Here is a 22,391-nt window from a genome sequence, read left to right on the forward strand (position 1 = left end):
TCTGCAGCGAGTAACGACGCTTTGTTTGAAGATACCTGGCACATGGGGAGCTTAATTATATAAGAGTGGGCACCTGCACCTGCATGCGAACTATGGGCACCATTTTCTTGATATTTACTATAGGCTATATTTTATATTTACATTTATTTTATAAATATACATACATATGTAATACATGCATTTATTTATATTTACATATATTTTATAAATATACATATATATGTAATACATATATTTTATTTATATTTACATACATTTTATGGGGGGGAGGTACATATAATCATTTTTTTAATGACATTGTTTAAAGCTGCACTATGTAACTTTCCTCTTCTACCCCGGAATTGAACCAGTTTTCCTGTGCAAGTGCTGAATTTTTTAGCTGCTTGCTCAGGGGATAAATTTAATCTTGACCATCAGGTCAAAATTCGTGTCAGATCCTGTGTCTGGGTGAGACGTGACCTTTGACACGATCTAAATGTCTCAATAGAAGAGCAGGGAGACAACATACAACCACCCCAATTGTATAAGTGATATTGTATTAACATACTCCACCATACAGATTGGACAAAATCAAATTTTATTAATTAAAAAGTGACATAGTGCCGCTTTAAGGCCTAATATTTCTACAATTGCAACAAATTGCAATGATATACTGTGATGTTCAAAATGAATCATGTATAGGTTACTTTACATTAGCCTATTTCCGACCATTTGCCAAAGCATACATTTATTCTTTATTTTTGTTACATTTTGGGGAAAGATTTGCCAATTTATCATTGAGGTGCCTACAGTGTTTAGGTGTCAATTTTGATTGATTGATTGAATACTTTATTAGTCAGAAAGAGACAAATATTGTACTTTTTACTCCAATACTACTATTTGAAATGTTTAGTTTCTATAGTTACTTTAATATTATTACAAAACATACATTAACCACTTCAACCCTATATGCTTTGGCTATTTGAAAATATATATTTTTTCAAAATATTTTTATACATGACGAACTTGTGAAATGGGACATACTGCAAAATGAGTGCTTTTACTTTTGGTACTTTAAGTATATTTTGATGCTAATACTTTTGTACCCTTACTCAAGTAATGTTTAACACCAGACTTTTACTTGTAACAGAGTAGGCTATTGGTAATAATAACTTTTACTCAAGTAAAAAATGCCAGTACTTCCTCCACCACTGATGGATGACTGGAAAAAAGTATAAATCAGGCTTAATTCTTGGCTTGTCAGTGTCTGTTAACTTCAATTAGGCTACTAATCCAGCTAAGCTAAAAATATCACTTGTGCTACTAAGGCAATGTTTAGCCAATGGTCTTTGCTGGTGTATTAGACCAGTGGTTCTCAACCTGTGGGTCGGGACCCCCAGGGGGGGGCCCCACATGATTTTTGGGTGGTCCCCAGATGACTGTAAAGTGATAATTTAAGGACTTTTAAGACCTTTTTAATACCTTTTTTTTTAAAGAAATTAAAGGAAAAGATTGCATTATAGTGTATAAAAACTGCAAACTATACTACAAAAAAATAGCCAAACATTGGCCAAATAGACCGCCGAAGTCCTGACGTCACTCGTTCATCCCCAGGTTTGCGGAAGTAATTTCTCTATGGAGAATAACATTGGGTCATCTTAGAATCGTCTCATATAAGAATTGTGGTCCAAAAATAAACACACTGTCCCGGCGTTATTGTCAGGGAGGAGGTTCTGTATCGTTTATGATAGTCAGTCACTTATATTTGATACAGTCTGTTTCTGGCGAAAATGTAACTAATTCGGCGGAAGTAACATTCGCGTTTTCTCACCGTCAGTTGATGCTTCATATCCATAAGAGTCAAACCGCCGGGGTCATTTGTTTATTTTTGGAACACAGTTCTTATTTGACGCGATATTAAATACGTCTATGGGATTCAGAACGGGGGTGGAAAACTGCGAACCAGGTAGACAAACAAAGGATGTGTAAATGACGTCAGACTTCGGCGGTCTATAGTCAAATAATATAAGAAAGAGGTAAACATTTTGAAAATAGCCGATCTACAAGCTCACAACGCCTCCAACGCGAGGCGCTGTGAGCTTGTAGATTGGCTATTTTCACAACATATATCTATGGAACCAAGTCAAACAAAATGTAATGCCTCTACTCTCCTACAATTCCAAATGCTTGTCAGGGCGGGGATCCCCAGTTCAAATATGATTATTTTCGGGGGGTCACGGCCTGAAAAGGTTGAGAACCACTGGCTTAGACTACAGTAGGCCTATTAATGACGCTTGGAAACCATGAAGTATCACATCAATTCGAAAGAAAAAAATAAAGACACATTAGTAGGCCTACCTGTTCTTCAGCCAGACCATAGCAACCAAAACAGCAATGTTTTGTTGACGTTGACACGTTGCTAGGCAACGGTGCCACATTGGTCCGAAAGAGGGAGGAACTTGAAGCAGCATGATTTAAGATTTCCCTCAATGTCTATTTATATTCAATATATACCTTATGTGAACTATTAGCCTAAGCATAGACAAAACAAAGGAAAGTTTCCTTTCTTGAAGGCTTTTTTAAAAATATATAGGTGCTAAATGCAGCCTATAGGCTACTTTGTGTGGGTTTTTAATTTATGTTAGCCTATGCAACGGAAATATTTGGCCCATGGGCATGTTTTGCATAATACAATATTTGCGTTGTCTAACTGTAGGCTACTAAGTTTACAGAGTAGCGCGTTTTGATACTAAAACAGATGCTCTCTCTCTCTCTCTCTCTCTCTCTCAGTGCGTGCGTGCCAGCATGGTGAGAGGAAGCGGTGTTGCATGGTTGATCTCTCGCAGCAGGCAAGCAGCAGCAGCAGGTGGTGTCACTGTCGTGTCGTGCGGGGCATGATGTCTTGGCATGATGGGGTTGTAAATAATCCTAAAACAAAGTGACTGATCGGCACACTGATGTTTCCTCTCGCCTGGAGACCAGTGGTGGAAAAATACTCAATTTCTTTAGGCTACTTAAGTGAAAGTATCACAACTGTAATGCAGAAAGAAACACTCTGAAGTAAAAGTCCTGTAATCAAAATTGACTCGAGTAAAAGTACAAAAGTATTAGCATCACAATATATCCAATCCAATCCAATCCACTTTATTTATAGAGCACATTTAAAAACAACAGTGTTGAACCAAAGTGCTGTACACTCAATAAAATACTAAAATAAACAAGAGAACACACACAATGAACAAGACAAAGATTGACACAATGCCTGGGGAAGCTGCAGCTTCTCAATCTGAATTTTCAACCACCAAAAATAACAAATATACTTAAAGTACCAAAAGTAAAAGGTACTCATTATGCATATAGTGTCCCGTTTTGAAAATAGCAGATCTACAAGCTCGCTGTGAGCTTGTAGATCTGCTATTTTCAAATAGCCAAAGTTTAAATAGGGCTGAAGTGGTTAATGAATGTTTTGTAATAATAATTTAAATACAGAGTAACTAGTATAGTGCGTAGCAAAAAATCCTGAAGGGGGCGTCAACAAGTGTCATTTGGAGCGGTGGACATCTTGGTGGGGGATGAACAGGTTGACTTTTATTTTTTTAGCAAAACTAAACAATAAAAGCCTGGAGATCGAGGCTAACTTAAAGGAGTAGTTCACCCAAAAAATTACTTATTTTCTATCAATTGCACACCCCAAGAAGCCTTTATTTTTGTTTTTGTGGCATTCCTAAGCCAATAATTTGATTCCCGTCTCCTACCGGCTAATGTATCCGGTAGGAGACACAAAGTAGATTATTTGTGTCTCCTACCGGATACACACCCGGTCATCAAATTATTGGCTTAGGAATGCCACAAAAACAAAAATAAATCCATGGATTCAAGGCTTCATGGGGTGTGTAATTGATAGAAAATAAGTAATTTTTTGGGTGAACTCCTCCTTTAACATTGACCCCCACCAGTATGTCTGCAGCTACTATGCCACGCCCCCCGTGGTGATGACACGTTGCCAAGCACTATAAGGCCATAGCACCAGGCTTCATAAACAAGGCTCCAGACATCCCAAAACAAACTGGTCAGGCTACTGCTTGGTCTTACATGCCTTACATGGCCTTACATGCCTTACAACTCATTTAAACCCTGCTCACTATGCTAGGGTGGGATGGCTCGGGGTAGAGGGCCAAGTACAGCCACTTGCAATGGGCCTGGTAAGGTGCACTACTACATCACAAAGACACCCATGTATACCTGTCAAACTACTTAAAAAACGTTAAAGATGTCAGCAAACACAACACCAGATAACCTCACTCCGTCAAATGGAAGAAGCTTGCGACACACATTTTGTTTCACAGCGTACTTGCATCTGAGACTTCGGGCGCAGAATCGATGACAGACGGAGTTTCATTTTTTCAAGCTACTAGGCAGGTGATTGGATGATCCCGCCCCTAGCAGCCGCTGATTGGTTCGTATGCGCAGCGGTTCGGGCAGCTTTACTCTGTGAGCAATCCCAGACCCTCCTTCCTGAAACCAAATGCAATGCAATGCATGAGATTTCCGGAGGGAGGGGGTGTTTACCAGGCTAAACACCAGAGGGAGCTCCACCAATCTCGATCAACCCAGATTGAGCTCAAACAAGGGTTAAATTCGTTCTACTGCTATACCACCAAAATGCGGAATGCCCTGTCAACAGTCATAAAAAAGTGTGACTCCGTGTCCTTACCCTCCTTCAAAACTGCTCTAAAAGAGCACTTACAGGTGTCTGCCATTTGTAACTGGCCCCTGAAGCATTATTTTGTAAATACATAAATTAATAAAGTATTCAATCAATCAATAACTAACTTTTTCAAATAGGCCTAATTGTGGTGGAGTAAAAAAATACAATATTTTTCTCTGAGATGTAGTGGAGCAAAAGCATTGAACATTTGAAATACAGTAAAGTAAAAGTACCTCAAAGTACAGAACTTGAGTAAATGTACTTAGTTACTTTGCAGCACTGCTGGAGTCATAGTGACACAGTGACACAGCAGCAGCAGCAGCACTGTGGCAGTGAGAACAAACAGCAGCCTCTGTCTGCACCTACAGTATATGCAATGACCTCTATCACATCACCTCTGTCTCTCAGCAGATTACACTCTCATCAGCCCAATGCAAGGATGGGGGATGGGATGTTCCACGCTTTACAGCGAATGCATATCATTATTATTATTATATTATATTAACCACATAAACCCCATACGGTGTCCCTCAGGGCTCTATACTAGTGTCTTTTATGTTATCTTAGCTGAAAATAGCCGCTCGACAAGCTCACAATGCGTTGCGTTGCAACGTTGTGACTTTATATCTGCTATTTTCTGCGAAAGCTTTTTCCACAATACGGATGCTGGGGTCTAAGTGGTTATTAATATCATTATTAATATTATTATATATTAATATTATTATATATGCTGCAAAATGGGCAATGGCACTAACATAGCCTATTCAGTATGGATGCCCACACATGGAATTAATTACAGAAAAATAGTCACTACACAACAGGTTATACTTTATTTAATTGCATGTGAAGCAATAAACCCCACACATTCTGCAATAATCTGCAATTGTAAAAAAAAAATGAAATTATTGGTGTAATATTGTAGGATTATAAGATAGTGCATAGTAATGTATAGTCTACAGCAAATGGGTCGAGAGAGAGAGACAGAGAGAGAGAGAGAGAGAGAGAGAGAGAGAGAGAGAGAGAGAGAGAGAGAGAGCAAATCTCATCGTTGGATAATATTAAAGTGGATCACCTGCTCCTATAGGCGTTTTAATTTAAATAGTGACCACACATAACATAAGGCGTGGGAGGGGATGACTGAGTGAGCGGTGACAGCTTATGTCATCATCTACTACGCCTGCCCTACAGCCTTAACGTCGTATAGGAGGATCTAGTGAATAAAGATACCAAAGGATAAGACATTGACATCACAACATGTCTATCATCCACGCTACGTGCAGGTTGTTAGACAACAAATGTGTATTTTCAACTGAGTAGAAGCATTCTTTTCCCCTTTTTCTTTTTTTTGCAAATACATTTTTGTAAGCGAAAGGATCGTACTATGTCACCAGAAATTATTTTTTAATACAAGTAAGCCTATACAGAGCAATAAGTCATCATCCTGATCATTTTGGGAAGTTTTATTAATATATCTGTATTATTACAACTATTATTGTTATCAAGTCCTGAAGGGGAAACTTTCATTAATGTGAAACTTTGAAATCATCACACAAAACATCAATATGAATTTAGAGACTTCTACAGTGACTGAAATTAGACCGATATTCTCTCTCTCTCTCTTCCCTCTTCCCCCTTTTGAAGCTTGTAATGTTATGTTTTCGGTTATTATTCATTTCAATTAACTAACATTGGAAAAGGGGTGGTGGCTTATTTATAAGTATGGGTGGTGGTGAGTCTGTAGCACTTCCGCTAGACGACGCTCACTCGTGACATCACGGACTCATCCTTGGTACATTTGGCGTGTAGATGTTAGCATGTTAAAGTAGCTTGCTAGCGAAGGTCGGGCAGGGACCCGCAGTAACAGACGGACAGCCCAGACAGCCCATGTTTGCTTGTAGCGTATGTGGTGTCGTTTGCAACCGCCCACAGCTGCACGAAGTATTATTTGAAAGCGTCGTTTTGGTTGACTTCGTCTGTCGCAGTTGTTATGTGTAAAAACATTTTTAAAGAAAAGAGAAACCGCATCGTGGAACGTAGCTAGCCTGTGTAGTTAGCATTATGTAAATGACACCTATCAAACTGACAGTTGAAGCGGAAATAGGATTGGTTTTACTTTCAAAATAAAAGCGAAATTGTATACATCCATAAAACTATTTAGATTTAGACCACTTTTAGATTTTATATTTTGTTTGACTATTTATAACATGTACCTAATAAGATAAACACAGCTTTTTAATTATAACGCAACACTTGTACTTATAAAACCTTCATAGGACAGTATGTGGTTCTCAACCGTTTCAGGCCGTGACCCCCCCAAAATAATGATATTTGAACTGGGGACCCCCCACCCTGACAAGTAGGAGTTGGGGCATTCAATTTAGTTAGATTCGGTTCCACAGATAAATATTGTGGAAATAGCTGATCTACAAGCTCACAACGCCTCACGTTGCGAGGCGTTGCGAGTTTGTAGATCAGCTATTTTCACAGTTTTTGCTTCCTTCTTATATTATTTGACAATTTGGTCTAAGTTTGACCAGTTTTTAGAGTATAGTTTGTTGATTACTTTTGATGTAGAACTGAACTTTTTTCTTTTCTTTCTTTTTATTGTTTTTGGTATTAAAAAGGTCTTAAAAGTCCTTCAATTGTCACTATAGATGGGTTTCCGCACGACGTCATCACAGAGCAGAGTGCGCAATCTGCGCATGCGCAAGCGCCATTCACTCTGTTGTTATTTTCGGGATTTAGATAGGCATAATGCTGCTATTTTAGGCATAATAGGCATAATGCTGCTATTATATACAAACAGATCCAACTTCCGACAAATCATTTTTATTGAGTAAAGAAGATATTACAAACTGCATCATTTAATCTACTTTCATTAAACCCGGTGAAGACCATTTATTTTATGAATGTACATTTGACTAGAGCTGCTGCGGGTAATAGCGCCCTCTACTGCTCAACCCTCCACTGCACGCGCATCATCCTCTCATGTTTACAAACAGGAAACCCATCTATACTGTCATCTGCGGACCGCCCAAACATCATGTGAGGACCCCCCTGGGGGTCGCGACACACATGTTGAGAACCACTGTAACATGCGTCTTACTTTGAAGTCCTACTCACAGGAAACCCGTCTCGTATCGCGCCTGACTTGACGCGGACGACAAGCGAGTGTGCGAGACAGACGTGGTTGGTGGTGGCGAAGAGGAGAGAGAGAGTGTGTGAGAGAGAGAGAGAGATCTGGAGAGAGAAGGAAGGAAGGAAGAGAGGAAGAGGAGGTGAATTATGATGTGGTGGACCGACGATGAAGGGAGAAGCGTGGCATCGATAAACGAACGCAAGCGCATCAGTATCAGCTGAAACGGAGACGCGTGTATAGGTATTTATTTCCTCTCCCGCACGGGACAGAACGGAACGTTGTATGTGTCAGGGGCGGCAGTAGTAATACAGCAGCACTAGGGCCAGTGTATATATATATATATATATATATATATATACCGCCCCTGATAGACCCAGTGCAGCGGCGTTGGACCACACCGGAACCCCGGGGCGAGGATCGGAACCTGGGGCTCGGCGGAGGAGGACCCTCTATACCCGCCTTTTGATCGCGTTGGAACCTCCAGCCTTTTAAAACAGAACGATGATGTCTAGAGCCCGTCTCCATTGAAGATACCGCTGGTTGCCTCCACACACACACACACACACACACACACACACACACACACACACACACACACACACACACACACACACACACACACACCACAGTCACTGCTGCTGCCAGCAGCGAGCTGTCATCGTGGACTGACACACACACACACACACACACACACACACACACACACAGGACTGCAACAGCAGCAGCCAAGCCGGGGTGGGAATTCACCGACCATCACTACTACTATTACTATTAGTATTATTATTATTCCATAATAATAAAAAGATGGCCACGGCGAGCAGCATTGCCGCATCTATTGCGAGCAAGACCAAGACCAAAAAGAAGCACTTCGTGGCTCAGAAAGTCAAGCTGTTCCGTGCCAGCGACCCCCTGCTGAGCGTGGTCATGTGGGGAGTCAACCATTCGGTGAGTGTTGTCATTCAGTGACCCATCATCATCATCATCACCATCATCATTCATCATCCATCCAATCAGTCAATGATCCATGATACTTCCTTGCACAGCAAAAATGAAATCCCTGACAATGTGCAAATACAGTACAGGTCCATTTATGCATTCTCAGAGTTAACCCCATATGGTTGAGCGGAGTGCCTCATGGCTCTATGCTAGTGTCTTTTCATGTTTTCTGTTATTGAGGGGAAAGCTTTTGCTGAAAACAGCAGATCGACAAGCTTGTCGATCTGCTGTTTTCAGCAAATGCTTTCCCCACATTACGGATGCTGGGGTTAAACACTGGTGGAAATTGATAGACCACAAGGGTCCCAATAAAGATACCCTTATTAGTAGAGCCCCCCCCCCCCCCCCTCCTCTGGGGTCCATTTGATTCCTTTTGTGCGGCTCACAGAGTTCCAAGGGTCCAGGGCCTGCCTGAGGATGTATGTGTGTACCAATGTGTGGACGAATCAGAGATGACAGCTGTCCAGCGGTAGCACACAGTGACAGCGCTGTCAATGCAAATGTGTGGCTTTGACACTGTGTGTGTGTGTGTGTGTGTGTGTGTGTGTGTGTGTGTGTGTGTGTGCTTTAACAACAGCACAGCAGTTATGTGTTTGCTTTTAGTAAGGCTTGCTGTCAGGTAGACAAAACCTCCTATCTCCATATTTTTTTGTAAATTAACGCCCTACTTGACCATACTACAGCGTCACACACAAGTATCAAAAATTGCAGGTCTGCAAGCTCGAAACGCATCCACGTTCTGAGCTTGTAGATCTGCTGTTTTTTTTTTTACATCATTTTTTAATTTGAATCTTGAAAAGTAACAGTTTTTGGACATAATGAGGTTTCCACCCGACAGAGACGATATTCTGTACTGCAGTGGTTCTGCAGTAGGGGGTCCAAGGGGGTCCAAGGGACCCTCAGGGTTCCTTGACCTTGAGGGGTGTTCCTTAGCCTTACAGGTCAGTAGCCTATGTTACGGCGGTCTTTGAAATTAAAAACCACTTGAGAACCACTGCTTTACTGTTATGATTTGTGATAGGCATTAGGCAGGCACACTCAGGGCCGTGTGCGTGTGCCTCCCAGAAGCGAACCCTAGTCTCTCCCTTGCATCCTGTTGTGCACATGTACTGTAAAGGATAAGCTCTGAGTCTGAGGCCCCTGCATGTCATGAGAGAACTGTTCTTCCCATGCAAGGGGAGAGAGGGAAGAGAGAGAGAGAGAGAGAGAGGGCTTATCTTAGTTCCATGGCTCTTCCTCAATGACTACTCTCAGACGCAGCAGCAGCTACGCTCACATCAGAAAGAGACAAGATTGTGAGTTTGGCAGAGTTGCGTCTTGCAGGCCTGTGAAAAAAGTCCTTGTCAGCGATCTTCTAATCTCCATTTGTTTTTTTTTTGTTTTCCCACAAAAAAGAAAATAAAAAGTTATGAGGTTATAAAGCTGCACTATGTAACTTTCCTCTTTCTACCCCCGGATTTGAACCCGGTTTCCTGTGCAAGTGCTGAATTTGTTTTACCATTGAGCTAATAGAGCCGGCCTGCTTGCTGAGGGGATAAATTGAGTCTTGACCATCAGGTTCGTCAGGTTCGACCATTCAAAATTCGTGTCACATCCTGTTTCTAGGTGAGACATGACCCTTGACACAATCTAAATGTCTCAATAGAAGAGCAGGGAGACAACATACAACCACCCCACTTGTATAATTTATATTGTGTTAACATACTCTGCCATACAGATTGGACAACTTTACATTTTATTCATTAAAGAAAAGTTATATAGTTGTGTAAAGGTTCATTTACTCTATATACTGCATCGCCCCAATGTCTTGGGCTGTCACGATTTTGAAACTTTACTTGACGATTAATTGTCACTCAAATAATTGCGATAAAGCGATTTAATTGCGTCTCCGTCGTTGAACATTATGGAACATTATAAATGAATACATTTCTGTTTGGCTTTAAGGTGCTTATGACATAAGTTATGACATCAATTAATAACTTTATACTTTTAACAAAAACATGAATAGTGGTAATGACGTGACACGTTTTGAGCTTGTAGATCTGCTATTTTCTCAAATTTTCAGAATTCTTTAAATGTATATGAAAAATGTTCATGGAAACAATTCAAAAAATGATTGGGACTATCTGAAATAATTGCGATTAGGCGATTACAGTATGTAATAATTGTGACAGGCCTACCAAATGTCAGTGTCGCTTGCCAAAAATAACTGATGCACCAGTTATTATTTTCATACAGGCTCATAGCGGTTTTGTAGGTTCAACGCTCGTTCACATTCACAACCACCCCCCCTTTCACTGTCCTCTGTACTCTGTACTATCTATCTAATGAGGCAAAACATACCACACAGGCATACTGAACAAAATATCAAACATGATGTATATAATAACAGCGCTTTTTGTTTCAATCGCGTTCATTCTTGGGAGTGTGCTTTAATCGCATAACAAACGGCCTACCCTTCAACGTCTCGGTTCAGCAGAAGCAGCACAGACAGACACACACTGCGGTTTGTTTACTGGAAGTCTTAATGAGGTATGCTGGATTGGACAGAAAGGCTTCTGAAACGTAAACAAAGATGTTTAGCGGCTCATTTATCTTGTCGGTTTATACATTTCGGTTCACGCGGCCTGACACGATTTCCATGTAGGCCAAGCATATGGTTGTAAGGGATATGATTGGCAAGTGGAGCAAAAAAATAATATTAGTGTTTCTTTTGGGATGCCTCTCTGTTCTATTAGATCCATGTCAGTTTGTGTTTGTTAGTGCTGATTGGCGGTGGTGGTGGTGGTGTGTGTGTGACATGTTTTTGGAGACCTGTTGTGTTAGTTAAATGGCTGTGTGTGCACTGTGCACATAACAGTAGAATATTCAAATCCAGCTTTTGGCTGCTTTCGCCAGAGCAGTGGAAGTTTTCTCCCCTTGGCAGGAATACCTAATAGACAGTTGAATGCTGTTATTTTGTGCATCTATGTGACCTAATGTAAGGGGGTTCCCAACCGTTTCACGCCGCGACCGCCCAAAATAATCGTATTTGAACTGGGGACCCCCCACCCTGACAGCAGGGTGGGGGCACTTGGAATTGTAGGCATTACAAGTGTGTATTAAAAAGTCCTTAAATTGTAACTTAAGAAATGTGCACATAGATACCCTGTATACACTTATACTGTATATTGGTTTGTTTACTATTGAGTGAGAAAACTATTTTGCACATTATAAGCTATTTTTTTAAAAATAATTTTGGGAACCACTGACCTAATGGACACTTACGGTGTGAGGTCAGAGATGGTGATGTGGTGTTTTAGGCCCGTATGTAACAGACATGCACAGAGCAGTGGTCCCCAAACCTTGTACAGAAACGGTTCTGAAATTGATGATGTCACAAGCAGATTCCACTTCCTCTGGTATAGACAACTCAGACAATACTAAAAATTGTGACTCTGTAGCTACTCCTATATGTTATATATTCAACCAGTGTTTAATCAGTGGGGTCAGTATGGAAGGAAGCTAAAATCATTCCACTTCCAAAATACAAATAAAACATTTAATGGACCAAACAGCCGTCTTATCAGTATTTTAGCGTTGTTAAGCAAAATAATAGAACAAATACTATTCAAGCAGGTCATGGACTACTTTTCCAATAATCTACTCTCAACCTTTGCATGCATACAGTGAAGGCCATTCTACAAGCACTGCACTTCTACAAATGAGTGATGACAGGTTATCATGCATGGATAATAAGAATTTAGTAGGCGCTGATCATACCTTGCTTGTAGATAAGCTACAGTGTTATGGTTTCACCTCCAATGCATTGTCATGGTTCATTCATTATCTCTCAAGGAGACAACAGAGAGTCTTCTTTTAGACACATGTTGGGCAAAAATCTGTCAATTGGCACCACACAAATTGACCAAGTGAACGCAATAAAACTTCTGGGAGTAACTATTGATAGCACATTATCTTGGTCTACACATATTAACAATATTGTCATCAAAATGGGAAGAGGAATCGGTATGACTAGGAAGTGTTCTACTTTCATCACTCCCTCCATAATGAAACCAGTTATTCACTCTTTGGTTTCTGTCTCATTTAGAATACTGCCCTGTAATCTGGTCATCAGCAACATAATCTGATTTAGAAAAAGTTACAGGTTGCACAGAATAAAGCGGCTCGTCTGTGACTAGGCTGTTCATACAGGACAAAATAGCTATATGCATGAACATCTGGCATGACTAATGGTTGAACAGAAATGATCAGTGAGTCTTCTAATGCTACTGCGGAACATTATTAGCACCAATAAAGCTGTCTAGCTTGACTCACCAGTTACATATGACTTATGACATTGGTTGCAACACTAGAGGAGCAGCTTCTGGTAACATAAGAACAGCACCAAGAACATGTTTTCTCAAACTCAATGGTATAACTTAACTTTTAACTGTTATTTGTTTAATTTGACTGGACTGTTGGATTTGATTTTATAATGTTAATTTGTCTTTTTGTATTTATTTGTATTTTATTTTAGTTATTTTTTTTAAACTTTAATTTGTATTTTTAGTTGTACATCTGTATTGTATTTGCTTTGTTCAGGACCACAGGAAGACTAGAGGCTCATTCATGTGTCTGTAATGGGGATCCTTTAATCATTTAATTATAAACATAAACATGTCTCCCCCGTGACCCCAAAACGGGTCCCGACCCATTGTTTTGGGAAACACTCCAGTAGAGGGCTGACCTCTAGAGAGGCGTAGAGTGGACATTGATATGGCACACTGTAGCTGACCGGACATTGCGGCGACTGACCACATCCCCGGTATAGGGATGTAACAGTATACCAGTTTTAACCACTAGACCTGAGGCCCATTCTAAAAACGCCTTCTAAATCCTGACCTAAAGTTTTCTGAAAAACTTCAAATATGTATCCAAAAATTACAAAAAGATTATGTTGCTATATACTGTACATGGCAACAAAGACCCCAAAAGGGGTTCCCGGATTGAAAGGTAAAAACCCCTCCCTGTCTAAATTGGTTAAACCAACGCATCTGTGTCATTTTAATATTTCTTTGGCTATTCAAAAATAGCAGATAAACAAGCTTGTAGATCTGTGCAAATCTTTGAATAAATATACATTTTTAACTAAAATTTTTGCTTCTGGGGGGTCCCTGGAACAAAATATTTTGATTGGGGGGGGGGGGGGGGTGTCAGCGGTCAAATACAATACATATAATTTTTGGTGGTCGTTGATATGAAAAAAGTTTGAGAAACCACTGATATTACAGCGATATGAGTTATTTTTTTAAATTACATTTGTAGAATCCCAAGAAGCAAAGATTTGAGTAAAAACTTTTCACTTTAAAAAAAACATTTATATTCAAAGATTTGCACAAATTCTCACAATTTTTCAAAAAAGAATAAAGCAGATCTACAAGCTCGTAGCTATGAGCTTGTGTATCTGCTATTTTTGAATGGCCCAAAGTATAAAATAAAGCTTATAGCCAAAAAAAAGAAAATCTAAAATCACACAGTATGCGTTCCCGCCTCCCGGATTGAATGGGTTAAGATTGATTTATATTTACATCATGCTGTGGCCATTCTACAAGCTCACAATGCGTTACATCAACCTTTGGCCAGGGGCCATCGCACTTGCAGGACTCTGCACTTAAAGGAGAATTCCGGACATTTTAAGTGTTATCTTTGATGTGTCGTTACTCACCTACCGACGTAAAAAGTGGCATTGTTTTTTTCCAGAGATTCCCCTGTCGTCATTTTTTCAACCCCCTCCGTTGTCATAATGGGAGCGCGTGGCATAGGGAAATTCGTCTATTATAACCGATGCAAAGTTATTTTTTTCTCTACTACTACTCATTGTAGAGTCTCATGATAGTCAAACATGCGCTGAAAGTTCCTGAGAGGCTACCGCTAATGCCGAACGATTTAACACTGGTTGCTTGTTTCTCTACCTGGCAACACCAAGTTGCCAGGTTCTGGAAAGAAACAAGCAACCAGTGTTAAATCGTTCGGCATTAGCGGTAGCCTCTCAGGAACTTTCAGCGCATGTTTGTCTATCACAACGCCACTTTTTACGTCGGTAGGTGAGTAACGACACATCAAAGATAACACTTAAAATGTCCGGAATTATCCTTTAACATTATGATGTCTTTTTTTTTATTTAAACAAAAGTGATTGTTCCTCAGGTACATATCGTCTCTGTCGGGGTGGAAACCTCATTTGTCCAAAAAAACAAAACAGTTACTGTTTAAAAGTAGCAGATCTACAAGCTTGAAACGAGCTTGCCGGTCTGCTACTTTTTGTTGCTTTTGTGTAACGCTGTAGTATGATCAAGAAGGGCGTTCATTTACTTAAAAAAACACAAAAAGTTAGAATATAGAGATAAGAGGTTTCTGCCTGACAGCAACGATAATAAGATGGAAGAACAGAAATAACTTGGTTTTCTAACCCTGTGTGTCCATTCTCCAAGGCGCCAAATACTCCCCCATGACTTTTAGATTGGCTATTTCTGCAGCGTGACACCATGTTACGAAGTATAAATCCAGGCAGCGCTGTAAACAAATGGGCTTTTTGGTCGTCTCCGCCAGGCCGAAAGGCATGGCCGAGAGTGAGACTTATGTTTTGCACCCTGTCTGTCCGTCCGTGTGTCCGTTTGTGTAACAGCTAATCTCCGGCACCGTTGGCTTGATCGCAGCAAAACTGTGCACACACGCTCCCTGGATGCCAGAGCAGAACCTCTGACCCAAATGTGTCACATGGGCCTGTTATAGCGCCACCAGGAGGCCGCTTTTTGCAAAACAACTACTACTACAGATTTTATCCAAACATCACGCAAATCGGTACACAGTATCTCTATAGTCATTAAACAAAACTTGTCTTTCATATTTTTCATATTCCATCCTGATTGGCTAAGATTGGCTTCCAAAGTTTGCAGGAGTGCTCCGTTTTGAACAAAATGCCTCAAATCATGAACACAGCATGCAATATCCGTGAAAATTTGCACGCACATTCTCACTAGGCCGAGGAAGAAATGCCAGTTGAAAAAAATCATTTATCACATCTGCCTTTTATTGCGCCACCAGGCTTATGTAAAACATTTTTTTAATATTACTCCTTCAGATTTTATCCAAATTTCACGCAAATCGGTATACATGATGATCTCTATAGTCATGTGAGCAAGATGGATCTTTTAGATTTTTCATATTCCATCCTGATTGGCGAATTCCGAACATTGCTTGCCCAAAATAACCTACCTGACCTGGCGGAGACCTGTCAGGTAGGTTTTTCTAGTTGTGTTTGTCTTTTCATAATGGCCGTTTAGGGAATACTTGTCTTTACACCTAAAAGAGTATTTGTCCTTGGAATGTAGTGGAATTCTTCATAGTGATACTATTTTAATTATACGCCTCTCTGATGTTTTAACCATACTGCAACAATGTCTCCTAACCCCAACCCCCTCAGTCCTCCAGCTATTTCAAACGCAATGAAAGATTGCTTCAAACAAAGCATTATTTTTCTTCAAAGCAAAAAGCTTTTTTTCCTCCTCCAGCATTTTAATGTTTCATTTCTCAGATAGGAGAGCGTAGTAGAAAGACAGGAAACCAATGGCAGAGAAAGCTAGAGACATTGATGCAAGCCAGGCAAGACTGGGAGTCGGAATCGAACTCGGGTCCTCGTGCCTCACACGCAGCAGCACATGGTCTTTGTGCTACTGCACACTGCAAACGTTTGTTTGTTTTAAATTGTGATTTAAAAAAAAGAAAATGTGACAGAACTGTAAGCCGTGAGTGATATTTTCGTTGGTAAACCCTTCTCTACCCTCAGCATCCTGTCTCGGTATCTCTAAGCAAAAAAACATCTGTGTCACTTTTAGATTTAGCTTTTCAAAAATAGCAGATCTACAAGCTCATAGCGCGGAGTGCCGTGCTATGAGCTTGTAGATCTGCTATTATGAATATGAATGCAACTTGAAAAATGGTGTACATTTGTGCAAACTTTGAATATATATATATTTATATATAGATTTTTAACTAAAATCTTTGCTTTTGGGGGTCCCTGGAACAAAATATTCTGAGGTTGGGGAGTCCGTGGACAAATCCATATCATTTTGGGGGTCTTTGACATGATTCTTTTTTGAGAACCACTGATATAGCAACATAAGTAAAAAAAAAAAAAAAAAAAGAACTGTAAAGGTCCTTACACACCGGGGCGAATTCTTCATGCGAATAAATACGTTTTTTTAAAAACCTTATAAAGTCAATGCAAGCGTCCACACCAGTTTCGCGAAGCGAAAAAGCGTCTTTTAATTATTCGGAACGAGTCCGAATTTTGCGTATATTCGCATATTCGCCGGTGTGTAAGGACCTTTAGGATTTAGAAGACATTTGTAGAATCCCCCAGAAGCAAAGATTTGAGTTAAAATTTTTCGCTTTAAATATATATATATATTCAAAGTTTGCACAAAGTTTCTAGATTATATATATATTTTTTAGCAGATCTACAGTACAAGCTAGTAGCGCAGCACTCGGTGCCACGCTATGAGCTTGTATATCTGGTATTATATCTGCTTGTATATCTAGCTAATGACACAGATGTGTTCCTGGATTGAATTGGTTAATAAGGATGAGGTACATGGATTTTCTTTTTTAATCTTGATCAATTTAGTCACATTTCATTTGACGTTGGGCCTAATGTCGAGGGTGATGGATTACGCAGTCCCTAGAGAGCCTGGTGTCCTTAAATCCAAGGCTACTTCACCCTCCAAAGCAGTTCAGTCAATATTTTGAGCTGTAGTTTTGGCGTAGGCTGGCCTCAGTCCACCCTGCTGTGGTGTTAGGCCTTGAGGAGAAAAAAACAATACAAAGTTACACAAGAGGCAGCAGCAACACATTAATCACTCCCCTGAGCATCTTGCCATGTCTTTTGTAATGCCTTAGAGGGATGAAGTTTTGAACGAACCCACTTGTGCCCTCAGTTGTGAACGAACATTTCATTTCGGAGAAGTCCTCAGTTATAGGCTTAATACTCAAGTGGTGGAAGAAGTACTCACATTTTGTACCAGTACCACGATGTAGAAATACTCTGTTACAAATAAAAGTCAGGTATTCAACATTTACTTGAGTAAAAGTACAAAATATTCGCATTAAAATATACTTCAAGTACTGAAAGTAAAAGTACAGAATGACCCATTTCACAAGTTTTCAAAATGTATAAAGTGCTTTGAAAATAGCCGATCTTTAAGCTCACAAGCGACGCGTTGTGAGCTTGTAGATCGGCTATTTTCCAATAGCCTAGGTATACATAGGACTGAAGTGGTTAATGTATGTTTTGTCTGCAAAGTAACTAGTAACTAATGTTTTCAAAAAATTTTAGTGGAGTGAAAAGTACAATATTTGCCTCTGAGATGTATGAGTAAAAGTATTGGAAATCACTCCAGTCCAGTGTAAAGTAAAAAATCCTCAAAAGTGCACTGCAGTACTGTACTTGAGTATGTGTACTTTGTTACTTTACACCACTTCTTATACTGTTACTAGTTGCCAGCCAAGAAAGTATAGGCAAACTTCTGCACAATCATAGTCTAGTTAAGCGAGCCACAGACTCCCTACGATAGTGGCTGAGCTTCTGGCATCATTCTTGTCCAATGTTGAACAGTGTCTGGGCTGGGCCAGCATCTTTCATTCCACATGTCAGTGTGTCTGTGTGTGTGTGTGTGTGTGTGTGTGTGCGAACACCTGCTCAATGGATCAAGAAATGCACATCTACTGTAAGTCCTAAACTCTCCGTGGTCTCCCCAGAGTGTCAGAGATAAGCCTCAGTTGGGGCTAAAAACGCAGCCCTGACTCCTGGACTTAAAGAACTTGCATGAATTAGGCAACAACAAGGCTACATGTTCAAACCGTTCTCTCAGATTGCATAACACAGACCCCGCATATTTCCTTTTCATGCCTGAGGCTACTCGTGCTCCTCCTGCTTTTCTCATCATCACGGCAGATAAGGCGCTCGTTTTCCTGCACCACGGGCAATGTGAAAATGTAAGTTTTGCTAAACTTAAACGTGAACATTCAAGTGACGTTGTCATTGAGAAAGCATAAAGCCCTGATTTATACCTAAGTTGCACACGGGTGTTGAATGCCGTAAATAGCAGATATACAAGCTCGCAACGCGTCACACGACGTGACGCATCGCGCGCTTGTAGATCTGCTATTTACCGAGCACGACACCACCGGCACGCAACTAAGTATAACCGAGGCTTAAGAAGGCTTTTCGCATCTTGGCATTGTTGATAGAGGTCTGCTTTCAGAGAGTTTGGAGGAAGTGGGCCTCTTTTGCCCCAGGTTGGAGTAGGGGTCAGCTGGCCAATGCCTGCTAACGACAGCATTCTGCAGAGGAATGGAGAAGGAGGGGGCGGTCCGAGAATGCAACTCGACAAGCCGGCGCACAGTGACTGCTGCAGACGCCACACGCGCACACACACACACACACACACACACACACACACACACACACACACACACACACACACACACACACACACACACACACACACACACACACACACACACACACACACACACACACACACACACACACACACACACACACACACACACCCTCTCTTATCTCCTCGGGGGCCTATCAATCAAACGCGTCCGCTCTCTGGAAACCAGCCATTTCGCTGCATTCTTGCAGCCAGAGAGTGATGCATGGGAAGCTAGAGAGTGATGCCGCGAAGCAGGACCGGACATTCAGCTCCTTGTAGATGAACCAAATCGGTCTCATATGCTATACCTCCCTAGATTAGAGCCAGACCGATTCATTGGTTTGGCTGATATCTGGGCCGTTGTTTGACTTCTTTGACTCTATTTTCTTCTTTTTTATTTATTTTTATAGGGCTTAAGTGGTCAAATAAAAGATGTGATACACAGTTTGTGTATTTATATTTACCTTTTTGCTTGCTCATTTTAGATAAATGTTGTAAAATATTTAAGTTTAATATATACTTACTTATTTTACTTATCTATCAAAAAGTTCTTGGTTAATACATTTTTGTAGTGTATTTATCATTCAAATGTTCTCAAATAGAAACTTAAATCAAATCTTAAAGGGATACTTCACTTTCAAATAAAATAAACATTAAAAAAAAATATTAAAAAAAAATGAAAGAAGTTATGGCAAAATAAAGGCCCCCTCACACATTAGTAGGACACTCTAATGCGTGAGGGGGCCTTTATTTTGCCATAACTTCTTTCATTTTTTTTAAATCATTTTCTTTAATGTTTATTTTATTTGAAAGTGAAGTATCCCTTTAAGCTTTCAAATTCAATAAAAAAGGCTTTTTTTGGGGACAAAATATCGGTCAAAACATGTGTAATCGGCGGTCTCCAAAAATGGGATCGGTGGCACTGCACCCAAAAATCTGGCAAGCGGTCGAGCTCTTAGTACGGTGCCTCCGTCTGTTACACCATAACCAAAGCTCTTAACGCACACTGACTGAAATCAGGCACCACACCACACAACATGATGTAAGAAATGATGCCTGGAAGCTAGTTCAGGCAAGATTACACTCGAGAGGTTTACACACACATGGGCAGCACTAGTACGTGGGCGATGCACGTGTGACGTGTCAAGCAGCTGACCATATTAGCGGTTTATTTAAGCTCACGTCATTCATTGTACTTCCTCTTGCTGTCAGTGCCGCTGAACGTTGTGTATGCACTTTGTTTGCCCCCACCACCACCACCACCCCAGCACCACCCCGGCACCCAGCACCACCAGTATGCTCCGTTTTCCCTAAGGGTTCCGTTTTATCTCCCCAAGGGGGGGGGGGGGGTTGTTGATGTAGTATATCTCCCTGCTCTTAACCCATTAAGACCTGGAACTGTGTCATTTTTAGATTTGAGCTAAAAAGCATTATTTTACACTTTGAGCTATTCAAAAATAGCAGATATACAAGCTCATAGCGCGGCACCGAGTGCCGCGCTACGAGCTTGTAGATCTGCTATTTTTGAAAAATCTTGAAAATGTGTGCAAATCTTTGAATATATATATTTTTAAAGCAAACATTTTTAACTCAAATCTTTGCTTCTGGGGGGTCCCTGGAACAAAATATTTTGATGGGGGTCCGCGGCCAAATACATATCATTCTGGGGGCCCTGGACATGAAAAAGATTGAGCACCACTGATATAGAAACATAGGTTTTTCAGAATACTGTTGAGATTTAGGAGACATGTAGAATCGGCTTCAGGTCTCAATGGGTTAAATGGTTGCATCCTAAGTTCTAATGTGCTGAGAAGAGAGTAACGTATAGCAGAGCCTGAACATCGTTTGCCTTATTGCCTAGGACAGTCCCGGGTTCATACTCTTGATTGAGGTTACGTAACCAACCATCTATTCTAAACCCAATTATAAGGAATGGATGAAGATGTGTTTGAATGGCACTGCAGTAGCACAGCGTGATTTTAAAGATGACGACAGCTGGTTACGAATAGCATTCCTGGACCGGTCCAGCAGGCAGGCAGGCAGCCCAATTTTGAATTTAATCCCAACATTTGGGATTAAATCACAGACGTGTAAATATGCCTCAAGTTTTTACAGCCGGGGATTAAGTATTGAGTGCAAAGATGAAAAGATTCCATTCAGTGGAACATTCAGGTCAGTTGTAAAAAGCTTAAACAAACGACAAGATCATAAAAAAACTAAACCCCCATTCATCTTCACTGGAGCAACTCCCATAGCGGTGTCACCCTGCTTGACTTTACACTTTGCTGTCTAAAGTTCTACCCTAATTCTGAGAGAGAATTGATCACGTTCGTACATACTGTAACTGCACTGTCCTTGAGCCAGAAAAATAAAATGTTATGTCTATTTAGCTGTGCATTCTATTACACGATAATTCTGCACATTTCCCAATGCACATGCCATGCTGCTGCTAAAATGGATCAGAGGGTGTGCCTAACCTTTTTCTAACCTTTCTTTTTAACCTTAATTCCTTTTTACTTATATTATTTTTCCTATTTATTTTTTTAAACCGTGCTCGGGTTGTGTGTGTGTGTACGTCCGTCTGTGTGCAGTATTGTGTGCACTGCCTGTGTGCAGCCGCGCCCCCATGTGACTCACGCTCTCATTGGCTGCTGACAGATCTCAGAGTGCAACAGTGTGGCTGAAATCCGCCTGCCCCTGGGTGACTAATTACACTCCTCTGAGAGAAATATAGCAGCTACAGTAAAAAAAAACACATCTAAAAGCATCTAGACGAGTTCATCTATTGGGATATCTAAGAATTCCATGTCATTTGTGCATATTTCAGGCCGGATGGCAAGTTGAAAACGCCTTAGTTTGAGGACAGTTTTAGATTTCTTCTTGCTATGTTATTTTCGAGCTGCGTTCGCGCGTCTTACTTGTTCCTATTATTGTCTTGTATATTATTGCTATTGTTGCACCGTCTTGCGAACCATGTCACACCAACATTTCACTGCTTACAGTATGTGCGAGTGACAAATAAAACCCCTCTTGAGTCTTGATCGTTGATATATCTCTTGGAGGCCGGTTTCTCTCTGGATTTGCAT

General features: G+C 40.6%; 1 protein-coding gene across 1 annotated transcript in view; it reads left to right on the forward strand.

Moving 5' to 3' along the window:
* Positions 1–8,630: 8,630 nt before the first annotated feature.
* The window catches only part of pip4k2aa (phosphatidylinositol-5-phosphate 4-kinase, type II, alpha a), a gene marked incomplete at its 5' end in the record, with an annotated part of 76,744 nt that continues 62,983 nt past the window's right edge, over positions 8,631–22,391 (forward strand). Inside the window, one exon of the mRNA XM_080417296.1 lies at positions 8,631–8,771. Within this exon, the coding sequence (XP_080273422.1) occupies positions 8,631–8,771 (141 nt within the window). The remainder of the gene's footprint in view (positions 8,772–22,391) is intronic.

Source organism: Gymnoscopelus braueri (genome assembly GCF_963280865.1).
Source record: "Gymnoscopelus braueri genome assembly, chromosome: 21".
Taxonomy (NCBI): domain Eukaryota; kingdom Metazoa; phylum Chordata; class Actinopteri; order Myctophiformes; family Myctophidae; genus Gymnoscopelus; species Gymnoscopelus braueri.